Source organism: Cotesia typhae, unplaced genomic scaffold (genome assembly GCF_013202065.1).
Source record: "Cotesia typhae breed Kobodo isofemale line unplaced genomic scaffold, CoteBio_Ctyphae contig_50, whole genome shotgun sequence".
NCBI lineage: Eukaryota > Metazoa > Arthropoda > Insecta > Hymenoptera > Braconidae > Cotesia > Cotesia typhae.
The window spans coordinates 1,273,438-1,301,096 of NW_027423758.1; the positions used below are offsets into that span (position 1 = coordinate 1,273,438).

The 27,659-nt window shown below is 33.9% G+C and overlaps 2 protein-coding genes and 1 long non-coding RNA gene across 7 annotated transcripts; 2 read left to right on the top strand and 1 right to left on the bottom strand.

The window, feature by feature from the left end:
- Nucleotides 1-386: 386 nt before the first annotated feature.
- On the top strand, nt 387-27,659 carry Ssh (Protein phosphatase Slingshot). Of its 2 annotated transcripts, XM_074250035.1 has the most exons (8): nt 387-608; nt 3,384-3,436; nt 8,304-8,463; nt 15,267-15,445; nt 17,077-17,142; nt 21,215-21,409; nt 21,740-22,009; nt 22,520-27,659. In XM_074250035.1, exons 1-8 carry the CDS (start codon nt 552-554, stop codon nt 24,933-24,935), a joined length of 3,396 nt encoding a protein of 1,131 aa, XP_074106136.1. In that variant the 5' UTR covers nt 387-551; the 3' UTR covers nt 24,936-27,659. The 2 variants fall into 2 exon arrangements, with proteins under 2 accessions (XP_074106136.1, XP_074106137.1); XM_074250036.1 differs by lacking the exons at nt 387-608; nt 3,384-3,436 and adding an exon at nt 5,266-5,690.
- Nucleotides 2,188-20,307, bottom strand: LOC141531928 (uncharacterized). Of its 4 annotated transcripts, none has more exons than XR_012480002.1 (6): nt 19,232-20,307; nt 18,833-19,017; nt 3,926-4,046; nt 3,749-3,864; nt 2,910-3,064; nt 2,188-2,822 (listed from the first exon to the last, which is right to left on the bottom strand). It is a non-coding gene; the product is annotated as an uncharacterized LOC141531928 (long non-coding RNA). The 4 variants fall into 4 exon arrangements; XR_012480000.1 differs by having other exon boundaries at nt 2,190-2,822; nt 2,914-3,064; XR_012480001.1 differs by having other exon boundaries at nt 2,191-2,822; nt 2,914-2,995; nt 19,232-20,306.
- Nucleotides 10,147-11,036, top strand: LOC141531927 (uncharacterized). Its single transcript, XM_074250037.1, has one exon. It carries the CDS (start codon nt 10,163-10,165, stop codon nt 10,751-10,753), a length of 591 nt encoding a protein of 196 aa, XP_074106138.1. The 5' UTR covers nt 10,147-10,162; the 3' UTR covers nt 10,754-11,036.

Here is a 27,659-nt window from a genome sequence, read left to right on the forward strand (position 1 = left end):
ATTCCACTTGTGAAAATTAGTAAAAATTTTTTAAGCTATTTTTTTTATTTTAATTATTACAAAATTTTAAAAAAGTGACAGGTGTCTTAAATTTAGTATTAAAAAATGACACTTGAGTTAATTGACATTAAAAAATCTTTAATAAATTTATAGTAATTAAATAATTATAAAAAAAATTGTTTAAGTATTTTTTTTATTGCAATTTATTAAATAAAAACAAAAAAAAAACTGACAGCTGTCAGCTGACTTCAGATAAATAAATTAATTTAAATTCCAAGCAGCGCCACCTGAAGAATTAACCGGGCGAATTTGAATTCCCGCGCAAGCCCAGAGGCGCAAAAATTAAAATTCCTCCTGCGCGCCCTGGCGGCTAAAACGGGAGTCGCAAAATGGAAGATGGACGCTGGAGCCGTGATGCCGTTTGACGTGCGCGAAATATGATAGTTAAATTAATTATCCAGCCGATAAAATTGTCCTGACGTACGTAAACAGTGGTGCGATAAGTAATCGTACAGTTGCTGTGAGTTTAAGTGAATAAAGGAATAATAACAATGGCTTTGGTGACAGTCCAGCGCTCGCCGAGTGTCTCCAGCTCGCCCCAGAGCTCTGTAAGTTTGTGTGCTGTTTTATGACACTAAATAATTCATTGTTCCTTTCTGATCATTAAAATAAATGATCTAAAATATTTTGTTGTTAATTTTTAATCTTTAATTATTTCCAAGTGGATTTAGATTTTTTTAAATAAGATTATTTTTTGATGCCGGACTTGATGCTGGTACTAGTCGGCAGGTGTTTTATTTTGACAAAGGATGCCAACTTGTGTCTTGTGTAGCTTGTGTTGAAGCTTTGGTTACTCCAAACAAAGACACCAGCTTGTTCCTTTTCTGGATTATTGATTTTTTAGATCGACTTGTTGACAGTGACTTGCTGTTAATTGCTCCTCAGTGTACCATTATTATCACCTATTGTTATTATCATGTTTTCAATATTATTATTATTATTATTATTATTATTATTATTATTATTATTATTATTATTATTATTATTATTATTCGAATTCAAATTGGGTGAATGGTCATGATTCATGATTCATCATTAATTATTATTGTTGGTTAATAATTACCGGCGCGCCAGGAATTTTTGCTGGAACCGACGCCCTTAATGTGTACAAAAATAATTGTGAAAATTAATGACACTAAAGTTAGTCGATATTTTATTAAAATTAATTTAGCAGATAGTTGATAATTTTAAGAATTTTTGTAACAAATAACAAATAAATTTTTGTAACAAATTATAGCAAAAAAAATTTATAAAAAAAATTGACATTTAGAAATTTTAAAAACAAATGCAATTTTTTAAAAATAATTTTTTGGAGCAAATTTATTTGTTAAAAAAAATTATCCAGTGACAGCTAATTTTAATGTCATCGACATTTTTAATTTTTTTTCATTCATTAAATTAGAGCTAAAAAATATTTTTAAAAAATTGCACTGTCTGCTAATTTAAATTTTATAAATAATTCACTTTCAATTTTTTTTTGGAGTTATTAATAAATGCTTTGTATTTTTTAAAATAATTGATTTAATTTTATTGACCGAATAATTCGGATCCGGGTGACTAGAGTGTTTATAAACAAAGGATAGTTTTGTAGATTAAAAATTGTAGAGTAAGAAAGAGATGGAACTTTTGATGGGTTATAAATACTTTGACGGAAAATGGGATAATGATTTTTGGCTGTGGCGAGTGCCAAGTTAAAATTAGCGGTGATAAATTTTTATTTAGAGTTTTCTGTCTTTGGGAATTGAATATTTTATTTATTTGGTGTCAAAGTTTGATTTTTTTTGGTGTTAAAGAGGAGAATTTAAGATGGGTTAAGGAATTTCTTTGTTGGAATTTTGAGGAAAATTATTTTTGAAGGTTTAGTCAGAATTCTGAGGAATTAGTTTTTTATTTTTAGTAGAATTTAATCTTAAACTTGTTAAAAAAAATTATTTTCAAAGAAAATTAAGTCATAGTTCTTAAAAATAATTTTTTTAGTCAAAATTAAATTTTAGAATTAATTAATGAATTTTTTTGTCAAAAATTAATTTAAAAAAATTATTTTTAAAGATTTAGTGATAATTTCAACATTTAAAAATTTTTTAAAAATAATTTTGAACAGTTATTATTAATAAAAATTAAATTATAGAATTAATTAAAATATTTTTAAAGATTTATTTAAAATTCTTAAGAAAAAAATTTTTTATTTTATAATTTATTAAAAAAAAATTTTTTCCAAGAGTCCAATCACTCTAAAATCAAAAATATCCGTCAAAACAAAGTAAACTCGTGCCACTGGCGAAATAACTCATCCTTTCCGCAAACAAAATAAATGTCTCATTAATTAAACAAAATAAAATTCCCGCTCGGATATTTTTTAATAATTCAAATTTGTTTATTTTCCACGTGACGTAATAATTGTTTGGCGTTGTCTCAAAAAAAAATCTTCGGACAATTATTGTGTAGTACAGTACGTAACACTCCAACGAAAGTAGATAAAATAAAAGAGTACGCTAAAATTGCTTAGCAGTAGAGCAGTCCAAGTAGTAAAGGTTCTTTGTCTTGATTTTATTTCTTCCTCCTCTTGTTCTCTAGATCAACATACATAACATGCGTACATCGTGCAACGCATTGCTCTTTTTGGATCATTACATATCAGTCAGGCCTCACTCTTCGATCACTTCGTTTTATTTTCTCACCCAATGTTTATTTATTTAAATTATTTCTTTATTTTGTCTGGAGTATAATTGTGAAGAAATTTTTTTTTTTGGAGTGATTGATAGCTTTAAAATGAATAATTATTTACAAACAACTAATTATTTAAATAAAATATAACTGATTAAAAATTATAAATTGTTAATTGTAAATACCGACAATGATTTTATTGAGAAATAATATTGTGATGGTTTATCTTCTGCCGAGTCCAGATGTTCCTTGTTTACACGGTTGTCATCATCTAAATAATTATAAACATGTTGAATGTCGGCGTTTACGTCGCTCGCATACGATTCAGCTGAGATATACCCTCAAAATAAATGTAAATTATTTTAATAAATATTACAGGACAAGAAATATTTTTTTTATCAATTTAAAGAATTTTCCTTTTTAAAAATAATTAAAAAAAATTTTTTTTCAAACATTTCTTGTCAAATTTTTTATTTCACTTTATTAAAGGTTTAATCCAGGTTGATTTAAAAGTGTCGTTGCTGATAAGTTATTTATAAGCCGGTCAATTGTCGTAACTTTTTGACCTACTTGTACTTAAATTAATACTTGCTCTGGATTATATATTAAATGACCTTTTCTTATTTTTTTTTTTTTTTTTTTTTTTTTTTTTTTTTAAGGATTCTGGAGCTGGAGCGCCGATTGATGAAGAAGACGCTCGTGGTTGTAAAAGGTAATATTTTTAAATAGTTTTATTTAATTTCAATTATTTATAGTCAATTAAATTTAAATATCCAATAAAAAATTTTTTTAAATAAAATACTTGCATTTGTATAAAAAAAAAAATGATATAATTTATTCTAAATTATGTCTAATTACCAAGAATCTAAAGTATTAAACGTTAATTGGTTGTTACTTTTAATTAAAAATTTTTTTCTTGCAAGAAATTCCAACAAATAGTCTAATAAACAAAATTGACCCGCGCATTTAAAGAGAAAGTACTTGAAATAAAAAGTAGCGATTCAAGTAAACAATTTACAATTACCAAGGTACTCTGTGATCTGCTGATAGAGTTCGACATGATGATTGTCCTCTTAAATAATCCGTCAAATCAAAGATGCATGAATAAATTATCGCATTAAATAACCCTAGCTTTCTATCCTGCAATTTTAAAATCCAAGATCATTTAATGCTTGTAATTAATAATTAACAATATATTTACCAAGATACAAGGTTTAATTAGTGTCATAATGATGATTCACTCGTATCAATGTCTCCTTAGTGGCTGATTACGCGGAAACTATCAGGTCACGGTGTATGCTTCTCAAACCGGTGAATAATCTCTGATAAAAATAAATAAATTTATTTGCTGGTATGTTTTAATAAAACTAGCTTAGTTGGGAAAACCTCAACAGAGCAAAAAGTCGTTATGTCCACACCGCGTTTTTAAATCTCGACAAAAGCGAAAGTCCAATTACTTGGTTATTATAATCATTACCGTTAAGTAGTAATTTATATATATTTTATTTTAAAATAAAAAATATAATTTTGTAATATTGAAGCATATTTCTTTAAATTTTACGCTTTTTTTTTTTTTTAATTTTCGCAAGGCTAGGCTATTTAAAAAAATTCTAAAAATCTTCTAGTATTAATTAAAAAATATTTAATAATAAAATTTAAATAGAAAGTGTTGCAAAAAATTATTTAATCTTTAACATTTTATAAAAAACAAAACAAAGGTTTATAAATAAGCCATTAAAATTCTGAAAATGTAAATTTTAGTTTTTTTTTTTTATTAAAATTGGGGTTAATAGTGAGTAATTTTAATTTTGAAGCACAAAAAAAATTTTTTTTTAAGCTTTTAAAAATTTTATTGGAGTTTTTTTTGGAAAAAAATTAAATTATTGATTTTTTGTTACAATTTTTGCGAAATAATTAATTAAAAGGCAATTTTATGGAATTTTTATTAAAAATTAGGACTTTTAAAAATTTTCTAGAGTACTTTAGATTTTTTTATAAAAATTCTCAATCAAAATTTCCAATTAAACGATTAGAAAAAAAAAAGTGGATAAAAATCCTTGCAAAAGACTGCTTAAGAGGCCCAGAAGATCAAAATAAGCGAAACCGTTATCTTTTTAATCTTTCACCCACTTCCTCATTCTCTTTCTTATTTCTCCTCGGAGTCATCACTTTTAAAGGTCAATAACCCCAATAAAAATAACAATAACAATTACAATAGCAATAGCAGTGACAATACCAGTGACCAGGTCAATAATTATCTTAGTACCTCGTGTTCTACAACCTCTTCTTTATAAACCAAACGGAGAACTGTTTCTGTATATTAAAATCCACACAGACACACACACAATAACAGCAATATATATATATATATATATATATATATATATATATATATATATATATATATATATATATATATATATATACGTACGTTAGTGTCTTACAGACTGGTTGGCTTAAACTTCTCCCCCCATTCGCGCAATACAACTTTAGATCTGGGTATACCAGTTCTTCGTCTTTAGCCTTTTCCCTTCGTCATCAGTCGCCTCGCAACGCTCGGTTTGTACACACGCGTTTCGTTTGTAAATTAACATTTACCGTATTTATTTCATTTGCAACCAGTGAAGTTCTAAAATAAGATCAATAGCAGATCTAGATCTAAGGTGATCATAAATCCTGTGATTTAGCCGGTAAATAGTGAAGTGTTGCTTCAGTAAGTGTTCAATGTTCTCTTCTATATTAGATCAGAATTAGAATTACCAGAATAATAAATCATCCCGTTAAGCCGGTGATGTTACACCCGTAGATATGCGCAAAAAATGGTTCCTCTTACAAAGAACCTCCTTGTGGTTCCTAACAGTTACGATAAGTGCTAACTCGAATCGGTGATAAATGGTGTTCCAAAAAATGAGGAATCCCGGATTCCTTTTCGAACATGCCCGACATGGATACATTCAGTACATTAGGTAACCTTTTATTTTTTTTTTTATTATTACCGTAAATATTATTTTTATGCAATTATCTTGTGAAACAACACCAATTATATCACTTTTTATGCAAACAGTTTATTAAAACGGCAATTAAGAAATTTATGTATGCAAATGTCAGGGTTACCAATATTATTCTCTTTTATTTGCATATTTTACACTCGCAAGGGTTTAAAATCTGTTGGCAGCCCTTTTTTATGCTAATTTACCGACCCGGCTTCTTCAGTTTAGGTACATCTGGGTTTTTTTGATCAGCAAGGTTTCATTTGATGAGTTTATGGTGCTTTTTTTCATAGTTTTTTCATAAAACAGCAAAATCTTGAATTACACAATTCTAAATCTTCAAAATATGTCAACTATTTCTGTTTTTAAATCATTTGTAATCTAAAATAACACTCCCATAGAATTTAAAGTAAAACCGCAATGTTTTGAACGCACATGAAGAATTTTAATGGAACCACAGGTTTGATTAGTTTCGATAAAATTTCTTTTCGCCTAAAAAAATATCTCATTTTTCTAAAATAAATCAGTTTCTAAATAAGATACTATAAAATTGACTTTCATCGAAAAAATAATTCCGATTAGATCTTTACGATCAGATATCCTAGTATTTTTTTTTTTTTTCAGAAGTCATAATTTAGGCATGAAAGCGCTCGGAAATAACAACCAGAAAAGTGAAAAAAAAAAATAAACATAAAAAGTGAATTATTGTAAAAAAGGATATTGGTATATTGGTTATTCTGAAATCACAAACTACTTTCGCTACGACCTTCTACGGTTGGGTAAACCCAGCAGCAGTCTAATATAAAGCGTATCCATTTTGAATCTTTGATTAAACTTCCATCATTACATTTGACTCTACAATCTCCTTGGTTGTTTATAGCCTGATGCCTAACTTATCTCGGCCTCGTGATAATTTCGGACAAACTTTTTTTTTTATCTAAAAAATACAGATCTTTTGGATTTAAAGCGGCGTTGTTTGAATCCCTCCGGATTCTACCCTAATTTCAAAAACTATTCAGATCCCTTAGTCACGTGTCTGTAACACTGTCTCAGTCTCAGTATCGACTAAGGGAAGGTCGTAGCCTTGTTTCCTTTATTCCTCTCTACCTCTACCTCTGGCATATTCATAAAAGACGCACAATAGACAATACGTGTATCACACACTCACACACTTACGGAGAAAGAGACGAGGGGCAAACGCGAGATTAGAGAGATGAAGTGGAGACCTTGAGCTCAATTTTCCTTGAGAATAGTCTGCTAATTTTCAAGAGAATGCCTTTTCATATTTTGTATTTTTAAATGCACCTCTTCATTAGTTTTAATTTTTTTTTTTCCAATCTAACAAATATGCCCGTTAAAAATTCAGGATATAATTTTAACATCCATACAGATTCCATCGAAGTTTTTTAGCTTTTAAATTCACAGCTCGAGATACCTTTTAAACTTGTTTGGTATATATAAATATATACCTGTATAGACGTATGTTAACCTGGACAATTTTTTTATTATACTTTTATAAGTAAGGGTATAAGAAACGAGTCCCAACACACATCAGTATGCCAGTCTGTGCCTGAGAAATAACCGGACATGGTTGCCTGGATACAGAAGCCATAACATCACAACTATTATATGCCTTTTATGATCTCGGGTGTTCCTAAATTGTGCTATATTCATCTAAAAATCAATAGAACCACCGAAAAATATTTTTAAAAGCTTCTTAAGTTTTTTGTATTCTGCAATCGAATTACAATTGACTAATTAGTTGCAAGCTATAAAAATTAAAGCGTTAAATCACCGAAATTCAGATTTTTGTAATTTCCTGAAGGTGAAACGTTATCCCGAGAAGCAAAACAAACACATCGGAATTGCAAGCCATTAATTACAGACCGGGTTATTCCGACAGAGATCTATTGGATCAAGAGACAACGTTTAGGGTGTAGAAAAGCGTAACCGAGAATCGAGGGTGTTGTAAAGGGAAAGGGTAGTTAGAGTAAAGATCGATACGTCTGGTTGTTCTTTATGTCTTTGTTCACTGTTTTTTATAAAATTTATTCATGGTTGATGGCGATCGCAAGAGATTGTCTGTTCTCTGTTGTCTGGGTATCGGGTCCACTGGGGGATTGCACAATCGCATTAGCGATTGCTCGTCAAGGCGAAAGGATGCAAAAGCATAGGTATAGCATCCACTAAAGAGCAGTTAATACACCTTAAGACCCGACACTCAACTACTTTATTCAAAAGTCGAACAGCCGTAACTTGGATTCCGTTCGTGCGAATGCATAATCTGCGTTTAAGCAAGCTGCCGGCTAGTAAGGGGACACTTAGATCGATAGCGCTTATTGTCTTGGCTAGTTTGCCTTTTTCGTGACATTTATTAATAAATCCATCTACTACAACGGGTTAACATTCACAAACATTGCGATAACCGATAACGTTTTAACAATCAGAGGCTTATCTGAGCACGTGGAGCGTGCATTTTAATGAAAACTCTGCTTGATTAATTTGATAACGTTTGCAATGTACAGTGTACGAACTGGTACGAGGATTTCTATCTCTAACTAATTCGCTATTTTATTTTTTATGTTTCAGTTTGAGCGAGTGTTATTTCGCGGGGAAAGGCGCTGCGTTAGTCCTGCCGCCAAATGAACGAGCCAGACCATCTCGGCGGGTATCCTCAGCAGGATGCGATATCCAGCAGCATCTCCAGTCCATGTTTTACCTGCTCAGACCCGAGGAAACCTTGAAAATGGTGAGTCTTATGTTACCTTTTGTAAAAAGATGCATGTTTAAATTATTGTGATGTTTATTAGAAAGGAATTCTCTATGATGACTTTGATGTAATCTATAAAATTTTAAAATGCCTAAACTAATGAATATAAATAGCTGATTTGAATTTTGTGCAATGATATTGATTAACTAGACTTTACAAACAATTTTATTGCTAAAACAAATTTTTTTTTCCTCTATTTATTAGAAGAGAGTTCTCTTTGATTTATAAAATTTTTATCTGATCTAATTTAATCTACATAACAATGTGGGATAGTTATTTAAAAAAATTACGAAAAATGAAACTCCTACAAAGAATAATCGGGTATAAAAAACGCGTATTTATAAGCTTTTGTGGTTTTAAACCGACAGAAAATGAATATATCATAAAAGAATTTGGTATAATTGTCCTGAAAAACGAGCCATCAGTTAAGGTTGGTTTGTTTAAGCCACCGTCTGATTGGGAAGAATTAACGGACGAAGCCAAAGTTTCGTTTGTCGAAATGGAGATTAAACATGGAATACCTTGAGATAGTGGTGTGTATGATCCTAAATTACAGAAGAAAATATTTAAAAAATATCTCGACGATGCGTTTATGATCAACGTCAATTCATTTGAAGACAAAGAAAATCTATTGAAAGTTATTGGTGACTCTTACAAAGATCGAGTTATGCATGTAACTATTATTGGGTACAAAGGAGGCGAAATTCCGGCTAATACTTGCTCAAATCATGCAGATGATACGTATGCTTGCACTTATGATATTGCTAATCAAATATACAAGTGGTTCGTACGACGCAGAATGTTTCATTCGATAGGAATCGTGAAAGAACTTAGAAGAGAACTTAAAAAAGACTAGAAAAATTTATTTTAACAGTTTTGCTAAAGTTATTTCTTATACTATTGCTTGAAAACTTTGAGCAAAAAATTGATTGACATTTAGCAAAGAATATCTGTAAAAAAATTTGACTAATTTACAATTGAGAGTATTGATTATTTTTTTCTTCTTTATTAGAAGAGAACCGTTCTATATCCGATCATATGATTCACAATTGATAACAATGAACGAATTAAATCACGGCGAACCAAAGCGTGTTTTCATAAGTTTCTTCGGTTACACTCGATTAAACACGGAGTTTGTTATCAAAGAGTTTGGCGTTATAACTTCGCCTCTGGAGCAATTGGGTGTAATTGGTGTGTTTAATCCGCCATGTGATTGGGAAAAATTGACACCAGCGTGTCAAAAATCGTTCCTCGAATCGAAAGCCCAGCACGGAATACTCTGGGACGTTGGTATATTTGACTTTAAGACCCAAAAAAATATTCTAAACAGGTATCTAAAGGATGCAAAGTATATTCACGTCGCTACTTCCGACGACAAAGTGAACCTACTGAAGGTAATTGGCAATTTTTATGCAAGTCGCGTTGTTTCTTTGGATATTTACAGTTTTAGTAAAAGTAAACTTCGAAGGACTGATTGTGTGTACCACCAAAATCCAGAAGACAATGTTTGCGCTTACGATTGGGCTAAAGCAATGTACAAATGGTTTCATGAAGAAAAAACAGTCGGAATTGAATAAACTTTGTAATTGAAAACGTTATAATCTTTGCACAATTGAATATAAAATTTTTTTTTCAACTTCTGGTAACATTTATTAGAAGATAAAAGCCACTGTTAAAAATGGACGTCATCATAGATTTCAACGGGTACTTTATTCCCGACAATAAATTTACAATAAAAGAATTCGGAGTAATAAACATAGTTCGCACCGGATTTAACACACCGGGTTACGACAGCGGAGTCTTTAAATCACCGTTTAACTGGGATGAATTGCCGGAACAGTATAAACTGAGCTATTTCATAGAGTCACAAGATTTCGGAATACCCTGGGAGTCAGGGAGCCTCGATTTCGACATCCAATTGAAGCGACTGAAAGACCGCCTGGAAAATGCAGACCATATATACGTGAAAGACCCCAAAGTCAAGTACCTGCTGGAAACGGAGTTCAGACATCTGCACCGAAATTGCGAAATAACGCCTCTGTACGAGTTCGGTTACAATCACCAATTCCCCGGAGAAACTCAGTGTTCTTATCATCAAGATAAGAGCAGCCATGTTTGTGCGATAGAAAATGTCAGACAAATGGCCGATTGGTTTGTGAAAAATGATTTGCAAAAGCTACCATGTTGCGCTAAGCGGAGAAGCGATTCTGAAGGAAATGATGCGTTGGATTTAAGTAAACGGCTCAAGTCAGAAATTAAAGACAATTAGAGACTATAGCCTTGAAAGTTTAGTTGTACGAATAGTAACTATCTTTAAAACATGTGTTTATAAATTATAATTCAGCGTATGAACGTAAATCATTTATCTTTTCACATAGACCGTAGAATTTTGTCGGGAGAACAATTGAAAAGTTATTCACTGTCAGATAATTATTTTGTTACAATGAGCTGTTGCGTAATGATAAATGAATTGTTGGTATTCAACTTACGATTAATATTATTTTTATTTTAATTATCGTTTGATCAAATAAAAATTTAATTATTGTGATAAATGATTTGTCTTTTGTTTGATTTATTGATCCAATCCTGAATATTAAGTGTAATAAAACGTCGTTGCTGACTAGATATAAGAATTATACCGTGTTTGCGCAAGATAACTGTTTACAGTTGTACGTTATATGTTGTGTACAATATGTATCGAGGCTACGTTGAGCCGAAAAAAAAACCTCGGGTAAATAAAAGCCAGTTACAATAATTGCTAAATATAGTGAGTAACAGTGTAACTTACGATTGTTGTGTATGTGTTATGAAATTTAATAATTATAACAACTTAAGAAGGGCCACACGAGAATTCAAACACACAATGTCGGCAGTTATGAGCTTATTGTGTAACTAGAGACTCTTCGGTTTGCGGGAAATAATCTTAACCTATCAAATAACGTCTCTTTTTTTCTTAGAGATTCACAACTTCTCGTTTTACTCTAAACAATGTTATTTTATTACTTTTTTTTTTTTTGAAATACCAATTGTAAAAAGATTATCCGTATAGTTATAATGAAATATGATTGGGAATCGGTTTCACTTTGGACTTTTCTAGTCCGCTGTAAGCTACAAGTCTTACTTTCATTGCATTGGTTCAGTCTGTTTTGTTAGATGCGCATAGTTCTGTGACAGGATTACGTTGCGACACTTTCACAAACAGACTGTTAGTTTTATTTTCTATTAGTATTTAAAGTGTGTTCCTTTTTATGGCAGGTGTCAAAGAGAAAATGATTAGCGAAGCCTAACCTGGGTGATATAAATAAATTATAGTATTGATACACCATCAATATTAATATAAGATGAATTCACTTTCATTTAAAGTAACTAGGATTACATTTAAGTACTTTCACAAGTTATAAATAACTTGACTCTAAATCTCATCTGCAACACAAGTGAATAGCGGATAATTCTCGATGGATCCTGAAGAGAATAACATTTGTCGTATCGTGATGCCTATTGCACGTGCAGATACGGCTAGAGACTGTGGCCTCGTTTTTCGCTCTACAGGTACACACCATTCTACTAATTCGCTTCAACACACACAACATATAACCACAAATTCCTGTTTGCCCTTCCATCCACAACAATCTTCTGTATTGAGGATAGTCTGCGATCGATACTCGATATTATTTCATGACATTTAGCTGTTTTATGTGCAACATCAACCCACTGGCACAGCAACCATCACTACATATTATTATACCGAGTATACCGAGATATATCTATCCTGGTGCTAGCTTGAGGCTTAGCTGTAAACCAGCCTCAAATTAAATATCCAAATGGGGTCATACCATTGCTATTTTATTAGCCTGGCTACAACACTAACTGGAATATTAAAAGAACAGAGAACATAGAAGAGAATAATAACTTCTCTGAAAAACAAATTGTAATTTAAAAAGAGGCGTCGACTTTAAGGATCAGGCTTCAGTAGTCGACGATTACGTTTTTGTCTCAGAAGATCTTGTGGATTTCTTATTGGCGAGCGCCCGGTTCGACCGGTTGCCCAAGTGTCGAACGTTGGACTCTGTGGACTCTGATACCTGGCTCCTAGATTGCCTACCACTCCCTTTTCATATATATTTAATGTTGATGTTGATGCGTCCTTATTACACCAGAGACAGAAGATGCTAACCAACCCATTAGATCCTGAGCCAACTGCATCGCGACTATAAAATGGCTCTTAAACATGTGGCACGGTGTTAATCAAACGGAGGATTGGTGGCCGTAATGCAGCTACCAATCCACATTCTCAGTATGTTACTTTGCAAGTGTTTGCGCATTGGTACCGGTTATAACTTACAACTTAAGAGGCATATCAGTTGGAGGCATGCCGAGAACAGTGGATCTGCAAAAGCCCGGTGAGTCGATAGACCGTCAAGTGACGTTTAACTGATACCAACACACACACACACACACACACAGACCAGCAACCCGAACATGAGTGCGTATAACCAGCCGCGAACGAGTCAAGAGGAACGACCGTCTGGAGTCTGGAGATTTTATCATCCTCAGACTAACCAACCAGTTGCTGAATGTGTACACTGTTGTTGATGGTGTTGTTGCTGTTGCCAGTAGACGCTTCAGGTTAAAACGTCAAAGTTAACCACCAGACCGGTGTAGACTGGCAAGTCATGATCGTGTTACCTCAAGATATTTCTATCAAGAGATGTTACCTTACCGGCTCTCTTGACATCAATACCAACTGGCTGGTTGTAGTTCACTGGTCACTCATTTTTCAGCTGATGTTCACAGAAAAACACGTGGGTGTGTTCGCGGAAACACTTCCGTGACACACACACACACACACACACACACACACACACACACACACACACACACACACACACACACACACACACACACACACACACACACACACACACACACACACACACACACACACACACACACACACACACACACACACACACACACACACACACACACACACACACACACACACACACACACACACACACACATCTGTATCCTATGGATGCAAGCTGGATGTCTTTGTACATGTGATATGATGTAGGCGTAACCTCAATGATCTGACGGAAAATAGGTTTAGACTTGGCGTGTGTGTAAATTATTAACTGCATCCAGGTTCAAAGGAGATCATATGATGTACTTGAATGCGCATATTTATTCATAAGCTTTTAACGCTTGCTTTGTATTATTGTTAAACTAGTTATGGGAAGTAGGCTCCTTTGTCTAACGTTTTATTAATTATAAGTTATAATTTTTTTTTTCCCATCCCGTCTTTGTGGGATAAGATGCTATTTTTGGATTAATACTTCTGGTTGGCGAGCACTTTCTTCTACCGTGGGTTTTATCGAAGCTCACTTTCGGTAGTTTTGACACCGGGCTCACGCATTTTTACGTGGGAGATTCTAATTAGTTGATTATAAAGGTTACGAGGACAAGAATCATTACCATGTTCTGCTTTTGTAATTGAGACTTGTGTTATTCTAATCCTTGTAATGTGGCTCATTAGACGCTGACATTAATCCAACGAGAAATTAAACTTGAGTATTGAATTGTAAACATGTTAAAGGAGGTAATTGTAAGAATATGAAATAATTTAATGAAAATTTGTAAGATTATTTGAAAATATATCATTAGAATTATTGAAGAGGAATTTTTTACAATTGTAGCAGATATTATAATATATTAACCACTTTAGCAGAGGTCATGACAGAAGAGATTAGCAAAAAAACGGTCTTTAGCATCGTTGAATAAATAATGTCTATTAATATCCGGATAATTATAACCGTTAAAGGAAACACGAGTAGCATACGCCTTTATTAATTATTTTATAAAAGGAGTTTACTCGTCTCCTTAACCCGTCGCCATTTATGGTATCAGATGCACTCTCTCATACGTTACTCTTTGGGATAAGTTATTACTGTTTTTACTTAACGTAATAAACTTTATTCGTAATATTTGTTGAAATTGAAAGCATCTTATGTATATACATTACGTTATATTTATATATTTATTAAATGCGCAATTATAGTTACAGTTGTGAGTTATAATTCTTATACTGTAACTTTCAATGCGGAACTAGGAAATTAAATAGTGAGGTCTATCAGTGTAAATGTACATAAATAATTCTCAAAAGATAAATTCATTTAATGGTCGATTAACGTACGTCTAGTCATGATCATGAAACTTTTATCTTCGACCTAAAATGAGAGAAAAAGCATTTTAAATCAGGAAATCCTGTGGCTAATGAAAGTTAAAATATTAACTGTAACAAGCGAATTTATACGTCCTGTCACTTTTCATAATTATAATTATACGTTATTTACTTCATTTTGAATTGTATGTTGGTTTTTATTCCTCCTAAATCCTGCTTCTTAGATATTATCGTTTTTGTTAATTAGATTAGTCTTTTATTGCGAAGTAAGAAATTATGTAAGTGTATTATATGGGTTTTTTTTTGTGCTATGGATTTCGACAGATGTAATTTGATATTTTACGGAGTTGGAAAGTCTTAGAAATAATTAAAAATTTTTAAATAATTTAATAACATTTAAAAAAATTTGCAAAAAGGAATCCTTCCCGTTAAATAAACACAAGAATCGGTCCGTGTAGCAAGATTGACAGCTCGCATCTATAATTACAAAAGGCATTCCATGCCTGTAATCTAATATAATAACAAATGGAGCCGATGGACGAGATCTAGTATCTGGTATCTGGTATCTAAAATGATGTGTAAATTATAAATGTTCCAGGCCGTGAAGCTGGAGTCGGTGCATCCGGGAAGAACACGTTACCTGGTAGTTGTGTCCTGCAATGGTCGACAGGATGCTGAAGAGAGTTGTCTGCTCGGTATCGACTGTCATGCAAGAGCGACTGTCGGTCTGGTTCTCCGGGTTCTGGCTGACACCGCCATCACCCTCGACGGTGACGGGTAAGTGCCTTTATCATCATTCGATTTCTTCTATTCCGGTAGTTTGTTGCGTAACCTCTTATCAGACAATTAACATAAATAAACAGCCATTAAATAGAGCAGCGATCACCACCAACCAGAAAGATACAGAGTCGTTTAAATAATCATAATGCCTTTTAAAACACATTCCGAAGAAAGAGATAGTAGCAGATGCGTATACATAATAAATAATACCGTGTGTGTGTGTGTGTGTGTGTGTGTGTGTGTGTGTGTGTGTGTGTGTGTGTGTGTGTGTGTGTGTGTGTGTGTGTGTGTGTGTGTGTGTGTGTGTGTGTGTGTGTGTGTGTGTGTGTGTGTGTGTGTGTGTGTGTGTGTGTGTGTGTGTGTGTGTGTGTGTGTGTGTGTGTGAGCAATGATGGCACATCGAGAGTAAAGAAAATGAATGCGCCGGTCACTTGGCGTTCCGGTCGATGTCAACGAACCCCAAGACGCTCCGTTTCTTTCTTCCATTCTTCATCTACCCAACCGTCATGCATCCTCTCTACTTATGCTGTGTAATGCATCTCTTATGTTGCATTACACGCATCTATTAATGTGTAAATTACCTTCGCATATCCATATCAACATAAGGACAATTCAAGACTTACAATAACATTTGGACACACACCATTTTGTGCTAAAAAAAAATATGTTTCAATTTAACACATTTTGCACTGACTCAATATGATACACTCCGTTTGTAATGCCAAAGATCTTTAAGATTACAGCTTACGATTAATTAATTATCAAGAATGCAATTAATCCATGTCTACCAGTCTCTTTTAATATTTGTATCATACAAAAAGTATTTTATCTGCGCTAAGCGTACTCGTAACTAGACGGTCACAGATATACAATTAACTACCTCTACATAAAATACTGAAGCGTAATAGTAATATTCATTGCAAGTTGCTGACTAGCACACATGACCCCCGTGGCGTACCGCGTAATACATACTCTACGCATAGTATTGTCTATACCTATATATGCAGAGGAGATATGAGTAGAAAGAGAATAAGAGCAGTTTATGTAACTACTAACGTGTGTGTCTGCGTGAGCGTGAGTATGTTACGTACACGAGTTTGTAATTAGCTGTGTGCTGCATGTAAGTCGATGCAGCAGCCGTACTCGTAACTCAATGCTATATTATAGAGAATATACAATGCTTGATATGCCTTTTGTGTTATTCTACTAGCTGGTTTTTATTTTTTTATAAGCTACATTCGGCAAGAGGTATTGTTAAGCTTTGGAAAGTGATAAATTTAGCAGAAAAATAATAATGTTTCTTCTAATCGTTAGAAAAATTATTAAAAATTAATTGGATAAAAAATTAGCAAAGTTCAAATCTAGAATTGAGGAAACGATCTTTGAAGCAATAAAAAAATGTTACTTAATCGATAATTAAATCTTTGCATCAACATAAAAGTCTAGTGAGAAAATGAAAACCGCTAATAGGTGATAACTGTTAATTATCAAGCACAATAACACAGTAACCGATCAAAAGTGTTTATCTGGCTGTTAATTTATGTTAAATTAGTTGTTAAAAGATAAAAAAAGGCGACGCCTACATGGATCACTGGTTCTCATTTCCGGTCTAACTTTCTCACTTTCAGGGGCTTCAGCGTAAGCGTATGCGGTTGTCAGCACATCTTTAAGCCGGTGTCTGTTCAAGCGATGTGGTAAGTTTTAATCATAATTATCATTACTCTTATCATTGTTATTATTCGATTCAATCTTTAAAAACTTAAATTTCCTTTTCGCTATTTATAAACAAGCTTCCATCATCCTCCATCTCGTAATCGCGAGTAGAGAATCTCCCGGAAGTGTTAAACACAACAACCAGTTCGGAGAATATAAGCGTGGGTTTACTTCCTTGAGAATTTACCATCGATCAAATAAATATAATATACAACCTTTTTGTTTACTTCGATTATTAACAATTCGGAAGAGAGCTACTTTAAAATCACCCTGGAATACTAAGAATGCTTCCTGATTTTTTTTTTTTTTTGGTCAGTTGTGGCTCTAAAAATTGGACAAATTATTTAATTACTTCTAGATTTTTTTTTTTTTTTTGTAGCTTCGGGACATTGTTCCAACTCAGTTTTCAAAAAGGCAGACCAAAAAACTAGGTCATAGTGACAGTGTCACCTATAAAAATGGTTCCTAGCCAAGTTGTTGATCAACAAGCGTTATGATCTTGAGGATGAAAGAGAGTAAATAATCGATCGTAATATTATTATTAGTCTTTAGTATTTTAAGAGCCAGATAGTAATAGGTACTAACTTATATTAGCATCACCACGTGGCTCTCAATATAAGTGGGGATTGAACCAACGCCCGCGCCATTTATGGCCGCGATAACGTACCGGGCCAATTCGAAAAGAAATAGACGGCCAATAAATATCCCGATGGACAATCGAGGCAATTTCGTTTAGAGCAGGTCAAAGTTTATTAATTAATATTGTTGGTGGTATCTAGACCAGAGGATGAAAAGCAGTGCGGAATATGAAACAGTGAAAGAAACTGGAGCGAGTGTAAAGGTGAATATAAAGAAGCGTATGAAAAGAAAATAATATGGGCAAGATTTAGTACAAATGTATATACGGGCAGTGGGTCAGCCGGTTGCCAGTCTTCCATTCACCAGACAGTTGCCCTGAGACATTGCGGCGACTACGATAACGTTCATAAGTATAAGTATAAGGGAATGGACACAGTAAAGAACCCACGCGTACTTCGATGCTCAATCGAAAGTCCCGTCTTGCCACTAAGCGTCTAAGGAGGTTACGTGGGTATAGAAAAATACTTTAAAAACACGACGCTATCCGGGTCATGCGGACACTCGTTTGAACAAATCACTCACTAAGCTTGATGTCATCATCGTCGAATTCAAAATTTAAGCAATTCTGGCTTTGACCGTTAGTTCTCGGCAGCTTTGAAGTTGTCTTTGCTTACAGTCGAATAAAATATTCAAGTTTTCATGAGTTTATACTTAAATTGAAGCAAAAGTTTATTGTTTAGTATGATAGTTTATTATTTTTTTTTTTTATCAATTTTGAAGGAATTTTAGTGATATTTTTGCTAAAATGTCAAATTTTGGAAAGCGCTGATTTAAAAGAGGTTTTTTTTTTTTTTTTTTTTTTTTTAAATGACACGCTTGCGATAGTAAAAATAGATCCAGCAACCGTTTATCAGCAATCTTTTGATCTTCTAAAAGAGATTTGCAAGAAAAAGCAGGCGTAACTTGAAATGACCCGTCGGCAGAGATTAAACCAAGCGTTTCTTATTAGCAGCCCGCGAACTCGTGCGTATTTAAATGAAACAGGTGCAAAATAAAACGGCAGACACCTACATCATCCCACGAGTAACTCACCAGCAGGCAATACTATATATGGGTCCTCCGTCACTCGCGAGTTTATTAAATCAAGCTTGAGTTCCACGATCCTCGGTTCTCAGAATACTGCCGCTGATCTGACAGCTGGGGAATAAATCGATCCAGAAGATAGTTTGTCCAAGTGATTTGACCACCGAATCCAACATTTGTATTACAACCAATCGCTAAAAATAAACAGTTTAACTTTTATAAGAAGGGAGAAATGGTCTTGCGCGAGGTCATAAAGACCTCGATTAGCTGAAAATAGCTCGCTACCAACTGGCATCACACTAGTAGAGTCGCTGCATTTATTTTTCAACTTGTAAGTTATTATATCGAGATCCGGAAAAGCCATTCCTGCTAATTAGAAACAAGATACTTGCTGTTAAGTATACTCACGGCTTTTTATGGAGTAGAAATTCTCCATTTGTCGCCAATCCTACCTAAGATCTTCGTGAATCTTCAAAGGGGATCAGGTGAAAGTCCCAACTTGTCTCCGGAACGAACTTCCTGGACATCTTCAACAAGACACTGGATTTACTAACTGACCTTTGTCTTTCTCACTCTCCAGCCACTCCTTTAGTTTACAGACTAGTTTATTTTCGCTGGGAAAAAGTCTTGGGTGACATCCGACGTGTCGTTTAGCGATTAGTCATTGTAGACAGTTGAAAAGGCTTAGCAGAAGTACTTAATAGCGTCCTTTTTGTCAGGTCAATTGATTAATTGGATCTTGATGGGGTTATTGAAGTATTTTTACGAAGAATTGATCACTTGGAAGATGTTTAGACTCAAAAAAGAAATGGAATTCAATTTTTTTATGGAAATAATGATTTTTTGGGGTTTGGATGACTTTTAGAGTTCAATTGCACCTTTTTGATGCGAAAATGGTTTAAATTTTAATCAAATTAAACCTTAGAGATGTTTTTGAAAAGTTTGATTTTGGTTCATTTTAAAAAATTTTTCAATCTTTTTTTGGCTCAAATTTTGCAATTTTTTAAGAAAAAAATCTTCCAATTTTTTTTAAACTTCTAATTAAACATTACAAGTCTTCTTTAACCGTCTATACACGTAATACTTATCATTCTGTGAATCTAAACATATTCTTCACTACAAACATCGCTTATTGCTTATTACAAAACATAAAAAACATATAAAGTTAAATCGGCTATCTACAAAATCAAACTTTTCCATTTTATCAGCAGTTTTGTTTGAAGCGTGTAGTCTATGATGTGGATCTTTTCCCAGATGCTCTTTTATATCTATCTATCCTTACAAACTCACATATATATTTATATATTTATGTATCCATGAGTTTTCACATTCTCCGTAATTCCTGTACCAAGGTCGACTAGTCTCTGAAAGACTGAACCACTGAGTGCATAAGTGTACATGTGCAAAGGAACTAAACAACAAAACTCTAAAGATTCCATCCTCGTGATTTATCGTCGCATCGAGAGATCGCTTAACAATCCTCTTCACTGACTATCTTAAAATATATAAATGTATATATTATTATTTATGTAAAAAAACGATTCAAAACCTTGCATACCTTTTAGAAGTTGACGCAAATTAATCGCACTTACTTTTTTTTTAAGTTAAAAATTTTTTATTTCAATAATCATAATAATAATAATAATAATAATAATAAAACGGTAAAATTTTAACGTCATAAAAATCAAAAGCAATTTGTAAAACCGTCTGAAGTTGAAGACAATAAAAATATTTTTACGTCCATGTCAGATTTTATTGTCAAATAATTTTCCAACGAACAATGTTGCTTAGATTAGATTATAAAGCAAGGTTAGGTCAAAGTAATAAGGAATCGTGTGGTTTTACCTCCTCTGCTCCTATTTCTCCTTTCCTCCTTCTTCTCACTCCCCCTTTTGTAACCGGAAGCGATAATGCATATCACTGTTGATTTGCGATTCGTGATTTCGATATTAAGCCATTTGGTCGACAATCAGTAGCGTTTGTTTAATTAAATTGCGTCGTTGACTCGTAATTAATCACCAGGGGAGCCGCGGCTTCTGGTTATATCATTCTGTTTGAATGTTAATACTTTAATACAGTAATTGGCTGTATGATAATGCGATGACGAGAGGCGAGGGCGTATTTTATTACAAATGCGTCAGTTTTATGGAATGTACGATCTTTTTACACTCTGTATACTCTCTGTACACATGTTTTTATTATCTAACACCTAAAACGAGACCTTGGAACTTGTTTCAATGTTTATTTTAATTAAGTTTTAAAAAAATTAATTTTGTTTTGAAAATTATAATTTGCAAAATTTTTTTTTAATTTTTATTATTTCTTCTTTAGAATAACAATTTTTTTTTTTTTTTTTTTCCAATTGATTACTCACAAAATAATTTTCATCAGGTCAGCACTGCAGACATTGCACAAAGTATCGAGCAAAGCACGAGAACAAAACTATTTTTTGGGCGGATTGTCTCATGACTGGGTCAGCTACTATGAGCAGAGAATCGAGAGTGACCGGTCGTGTCTCAATGAGTGGCATGCGATGGATAATCTTGAATCTCGGAGGCCGCCATCTCCAGACAGTGTTAGGCATAAGTAAGTACTTGATAATTATTTTAATTTTTAAGAAACTAATTCAATTAAATTTTTGTTTTTTATTTATAATTTTAGCAGTAAATTTATTTACCTAAACATATTTTTTTTTTTTTTTTTTTTTTTTTTTTTATTGTGTTGACATTAACACTTATAACTTGTGACTGTGTGACACTTGAATAAATATTATATTTATATTATTTTTATTGTAGTTATTTAAACTATAATTGATTGAAGTTTAAGTTAAGGTTATTTTAATAAAATTTATTTAGGTAATTTATTATTATTTTTCGTATGACATGATTTAATAAAAAAAATTATATTATTTAACAGACCACGAGAGCGAGAAGAAACAGAAGGTGTAATCCGTGCCACCTTGAAGGAAATAATGATGTCCGTGGACTTGGACGAGGTAACCTCCAAATACATTCGCGGCAGACTAGAGGAGGATCTTGATATGGATCTCGGAGAATTCAAGCCGTTTATTGATCAAGAAATGCTCACTATTCTCGGACAAATGGACGCTCCTACTGAAATTTTTGACCATGTATATCTCGGCAGCGAGTGGAACGCCAGCAACCTTGAGGAGTTACAAAAGAATGGGTTAGTTTTTCTTTTACTCCTAGATAATTATTTTTATTTTGTAACTTTATTCTCTGTTGAGTTACAAAATCATTGTAATCTTGTCATTTTTATTTTTAATTTGTTTATTGTTTCAGAATTTAAAACCCAGAGAATTAAAAATATTTTTTGCTTTTGATACTGAGTTTATTTTTATCCAAAATTTTATTCGTAATTTCAAAGGTTTTTTTTTTTTTTTTTTTTTTAATGTATTTTTATTGAAAGTGAACAAGTATATTACTTAATTTTATTTTATACAAGTTATCTCTATTTTATTGAATGACCAAGCAAAAAAATTGCTTTCCCTTTCATTTATCATAATTATTTCTAATGCTTGTTCATACTTTCAATTTTTTTTTAGTAAAATAAAATAAAAAACTAGCAACCTTGCAGTCACTGTGTGACTGCCGTAACTTGAACGATAAAAAGTTAAAATTTTGCTTTATTAAATAATGACTTGAATAAAAAATATTAATTCAAATTTTTTTTCAGGGTAAAACACATCTTAAACGTAACAAGAGAAATTGACAACTTCTTCCCAGGAATGTTCAACTACCTAAACGTCCGAGTGTACGACGACGAGAAAACGGACTTACTAAAGCACTGGGATGACACCTTCAAGTATATATCAAAAGCCCGCAAGGAAGGTTCCAAGGTGCTAGTGCATTGCAAGATGGGCGTATCGCGTTCAGCCTCGGTGGTGATAGCCTACGCAATGAAAGCCTACAACTGGGATTTTTCCCAGGCCTGGAAGCACGTCAAGGACAAGCGGAACTGCATAAAGCCGAACAACAACTTCCTGCTCCAACTAGAAACCTACCAGGGAATCCTGGACGCCATGAAGAACAAAGAAAAGCTGCAGCGGTCCAAGTCAGACACTAACTTAAAGTCTCCAACGACAGGTGGTGCCGCGCGTCCAGGCCGAACGAAGGCCGAGAGCGACAAGAACAGCGTTCCGAGCCAGTCCTCAGGAACCGAGCTAAAGAAGTCCGGGAAGAGGCCCAAGAGCTGGTCCCCGTACGTCGAGATGGTCGACAATGTTCTGCCGGCCTTGTCCCAGTCTCTGGAAAGCATCGACAAGACTGGAACCGAGATCACCCGGGAGGAACTGCTAAGGAACGTACAAACTACCAAGTTGGCTCCTGAGCATGAGTCCAGGAACGTTTTGATGCCTTGCGACAACGGACAGTCCTACAGCGTGTCCCAGAATCAGATAGTCCATCTTCCCGGGCCGGATAATAATAATACCCCGGGGAACAAGCTTGAGTCCCAGAGTCACCGTCGACGAGGACTCGTGCTGAATCTGACGAACCAGTTCGAGTCTGGTAGCAAGCCCTCTTCGCCGGAATCAGACCTTAAAGCTAGTCCAGAGAATGAGGATACCCAGAAAATGGACACCGATTGTCTAGTGTGGATGGAACCGAAGCCAGGAACCGATAAGAACTCTGAATCTGCCCAAGTTCCGTCGATAAACGTCACCAGTGCCACCTGTGTGAGCGCGGGGACGACTACTGCCACTGGAACAGCCACCTGTGTCAGTGGAACCGCTGGAACAGGAACCCTAGGCAGCAGTAGCGCCATATCCGGTAGACGGAGGACTAAGAAAGAAGGTGATTTATTCAGCGCACAGGTAGACAAAGTGTTTGAACGTGAGGAACGGAGGGAACCGCGGGAGTTGCCTAGCAGACAAAGTTCCTGGAGCAGTTATGACAGCGCTGTTGTTCTGGATAACTCTGTTCACAGTTCCTGGGCGACGCTGCCCTCTAGGAACAGCAGTTGGGGTTCATATGACATGCGATCCAACCCAGACCCTCTCGGTTCCAGTGGACTGTTCCCTTATGACCGGGAGGAAATTCCTTGGCACCCTGGAACCGTAAAGCGAACCAAGCAGAAAATTGAGGAGGGAACTGGAACCAAGAGGGTGTGCACGCAGAACGATGATAAGGTCGAAGGGAGGGTCGACAGTACTGAGCCGTTCCAGGAACCAAAGGAAACTGTTGATAGTCCGGTTGGTGGCATTGACATTTCCTCCGCAGGAATCACCAGGCAGATCGGCAGGCTGTCTACCAGCGCCCCAGCGCCCTCTGCCTTGGAACCTGAGTTACCGACGACGGCACTGAGAACCTGTCGGTCGGAAAGCGAGACGTCGAGTCCTTGTGTGGTGAATACGCCGCAATGTCCGTCGGTGAAGCACCACAAGATGATTCTGGAGAATCTGACCAAGCCGAACTTCGGCAAAAGGTGCTTATCTGTTGACGATTCTCCGGAACCGCCTTGTTCCTCGTCGTCGAGTTCCTCGTCCTCAAGTTCCGAAGGTTCCAGGAACAAGTCGGGAATTGTGAAGAACCTTAAGAAGGAATTCGAAGCGAAGAGCAAGTTTGAAAAGAGTCCCGAAGCTTCTGCTGATAATGTTACCGACTGGATGAAGAGGGAGAAGATAAGGAGCCTTCCTTCCTCACCGGTGATCGCTCACAGCGAGACCAAGATCAGAACCTCCTCTAGCGTCAGTGCGACCTCCATCAAGGACGACGATCTCGAGGACCTCTCCGTCAAGGTTCTTGTTGGAAAGTACGAGGTCAAACCCCCCGGTTCCAAGGACGAGGCCAAAAAGTCCGAAGTTCAGCTGCGCGCGCACAATTTAGAAGCTCATCCGCCGGCAAAAGCGAAGATTGCGCCGCAAGAGTTCGCGCGCAGGTCTGCGCCTATTATTATTAATTCAGCGGTTTTTCTGCCAGAGGCCAGCGCTGGAGAGGCGCCTGGGAGGCCACCTATTGTTCCTTCTCCTCAAGCTGTTGTCGCGAGCGTCGTAAAAGCTGCGAAGAAACAGCAACAACATGGCCGAACTCATCCGCTCACCAGGCTGCAGGTCAGGCCTAGGCACAGCAGCCCCGTTTATAATACTATGTAAATTTATATTTATATTTATTTTTTGGTTATTTACTATTATTATTATTATTAATATTATTGGTATACATTATACACTTTTAGTACCGACGAATATTTTGCTACATACTGACTTTTCTTTCGTCTTGTGTGATCTCGTCAGCGCTAATTTTACAGTCATAAATACTCAAATCCACTGCCAAGTGGACTTATTTATAAATATTATTATTATTATTATTATTATTATTATTGTAAGTGTGTGGTTAGTTTTAATTGTTTGTAATTATTAGACGTAGCTTTGCTTTATTTTTAATACTAATTCGTTGATAAGAGCTCGGTATTTTATTTAAATGCTGGTTTTTTTTTTTTTTTTTATTGTAATTGCTTACGGGTTATGTTTTTATGACGGATATTATTTTTGACAGTCTTAAAAATTTTTAGATAGAAGAGAAATTTAGTTAAAAAAATTTTATTTGAGTTTGTAAGACGTTAAAACTAAACTTAAAATAATTTACTAACTGCGCATGCGCTACAAATGTTCCATAGAGCCAAAAATGGAACTTGTTTTAGCGACATTGTATTTTGAATAAAATAACGTCCGTCAGAGGAACATAACCTAAAATAATAGAACAATCTAGCGATTTTGACAAAGCATGATTAAAACGTACAATAAAAGTTGATTGGTGAGCACTCGGTCAGGCTGTGAATGTAACGTCTGGGGCTCGCGTGTTCTATTAAACATAAACAATTGTTATGAACAATATGATTTTATCACCAATAAAAAGAGCTCTCGATAGTAACTTGATAAAGTGATATGATAAATAATTAATAATAATTAATTAATTAATCGGATGGTCAGGCTTTTGTGTAACGACTATTATTGTGATTAGAAGGCACCGGGTGTGCGTCCTCGAATAAATTCGAGGTTAAGATTTTAAAATTTGGTTAAGTGTACAAGCGTTGTATATAAGAATGAGTGTAACTCTTAATTTTAATTTTAATAATAAAAATAACAACAATGATGATAAACATAATTATTGTTATTTATTATTATTATTAATACTATATAAATATATATTATTAAAATAATCATAAGATGTAATTGTAATTTTAAATAATTAATTATTAAATTTCTGTGCCACTGTTATCATCGCCGGCTTCGCGTTCGCGTTTACGTCGTCATTATCTGCTGAATGCATTCGTTTTAACTGATCGTGAATGCGTGCAATTTGTTTTTATATTTATATATTATTAGTTTTTAAAATTATCATGACAAAATAATTTTAATACAAGGAAATTTTTTTATTTAAATTGACTTACGTACAATCGCAACTCTCTAATGAGACATATCAACACGAGCATTGCTTATCTTTGCTGATGCTGACGGCTTAACCTAAAAAGTTCATTTATATTTATCTTTTTAATCATTAAATTAATGATTATTATCTTGTCGGTCATGTGGCTATTACATTGACTATAAATTAGGTTAAGAATTCGAACAAATTTATTTTATAACAATGACCAATTTTTTAACTCCTGCAATTAGGGTTTTAATCATGTCAAGTCGAAAACCAAATTTTTACTAAGATAAATTTTTTTTGGAGCTTCAATTTTATTAAAATGGCGATAATTTTGTTAGAATTGTGCTTAAGAGACTTTTTGAATTTTGAGGTTAAACAAAGTTCTAAAAATCATGAAATTGTTGTGAAAAGTAAATAAATTTAATTTCTAGATTTTTTTTGGTTAAAAAAATAAATTTAATACTAAATTGACTTTAAAAATGGCTATAATAATTTAAAAAAATTTTTACGGCTTAACCAAACTATAATTGTTGAAAAACAAAGTCAAAATTAGACTTTCGACATGCCCAACTCCATCTGTTGTCCTGTTCCAAACTACTCAGTTGAGTGGAACTTAAAATTAAGACTAAATCGAATAGATGGAGCCACCATCTGTGTCAAAAAACAAAACTATCTAAAAACTGTGAACTTTAATCTGTAAACAAACATCGACAATGACTATATTTTATTATAATTCACCAAATAAAATAAAAATAGTTAGAATGACGATGAGTGAGCGAGGAAACAGAACATACTAAATAATAACTGTAAAATTAAAAATATTAAATGTGTGTTAAAAAATATGTCCTCGTAAACTTGTCACTAGATATATGAGAATTGTATTAGAACAACCTAGATTCTAAGACTGGAGAGTTTACTGGATATGATTTGGTTTAAGCTCGTAGATCGAGTTGTGTTGATGTTCGGAGCTAAAAAAAAATTAACAATTAAGATGATGATGATGATGATGATGACATCTACTGGAACAACTGGAACCATAGACGATGATAATTTAAAAAGGCCACCTTTCTCCACCGAGTCCGTTAAATCGACTGATTAGTTTAATAAGTAGGAGTTTTTTCACCGATTTAAGAAAGAACACATTTATTTTTATGATTTTTTAATTGTTAAGGATTAACCTATACCTAACCTATAACCTGTAATTATTAAGTTCTGGCCCTTTGTACCCACTTTCTGTGTGAAATAGATTAACTAGAGTGATTATGAGCTGAGGATATGACAGAGATTTATGGAATCGAGTGATAATTACTAATTACTACATTAGATGATGATCATAGATTAAATAAATTATAAGGAGAACAAATAATGAAATTGTGCGTTGTTGTGTATAAATTTTGTACCATATCGTTTGTATTGAATAAAAAACATTGTTTATTGCTTGAAATTAA

Excerpts from the sequence above, each read along its gene's own strand:
- Ssh (XM_074250035.1), top strand. The coding sequence starts at position 552 with ATGGCTTTGGTGACAGTCCAGCGCTCGCCGAGTGTCTCCAGCTCGCCC. Across the intron at positions 609-3,383 it reads CCAGCTCGCCCCAGAGCTCT|GATTCTGGAGCTGGAGCGCC; the intron begins GTAAGTTTGTGT and ends TTTTTTTTTAAG. Across the intron at positions 15,446-17,076 it reads ATCACCCTCGACGGTGACGG|GGGCTTCAGCGTAAGCGTAT; the intron begins GTAAGTGCCTTT and ends TCTCACTTTCAG.
- LOC141531927 (XM_074250037.1), top strand. The coding sequence starts at position 10,163 with ATGGACGTCATCATAGATTTCAACGGGTACTTTATTCCCGACAATAAA.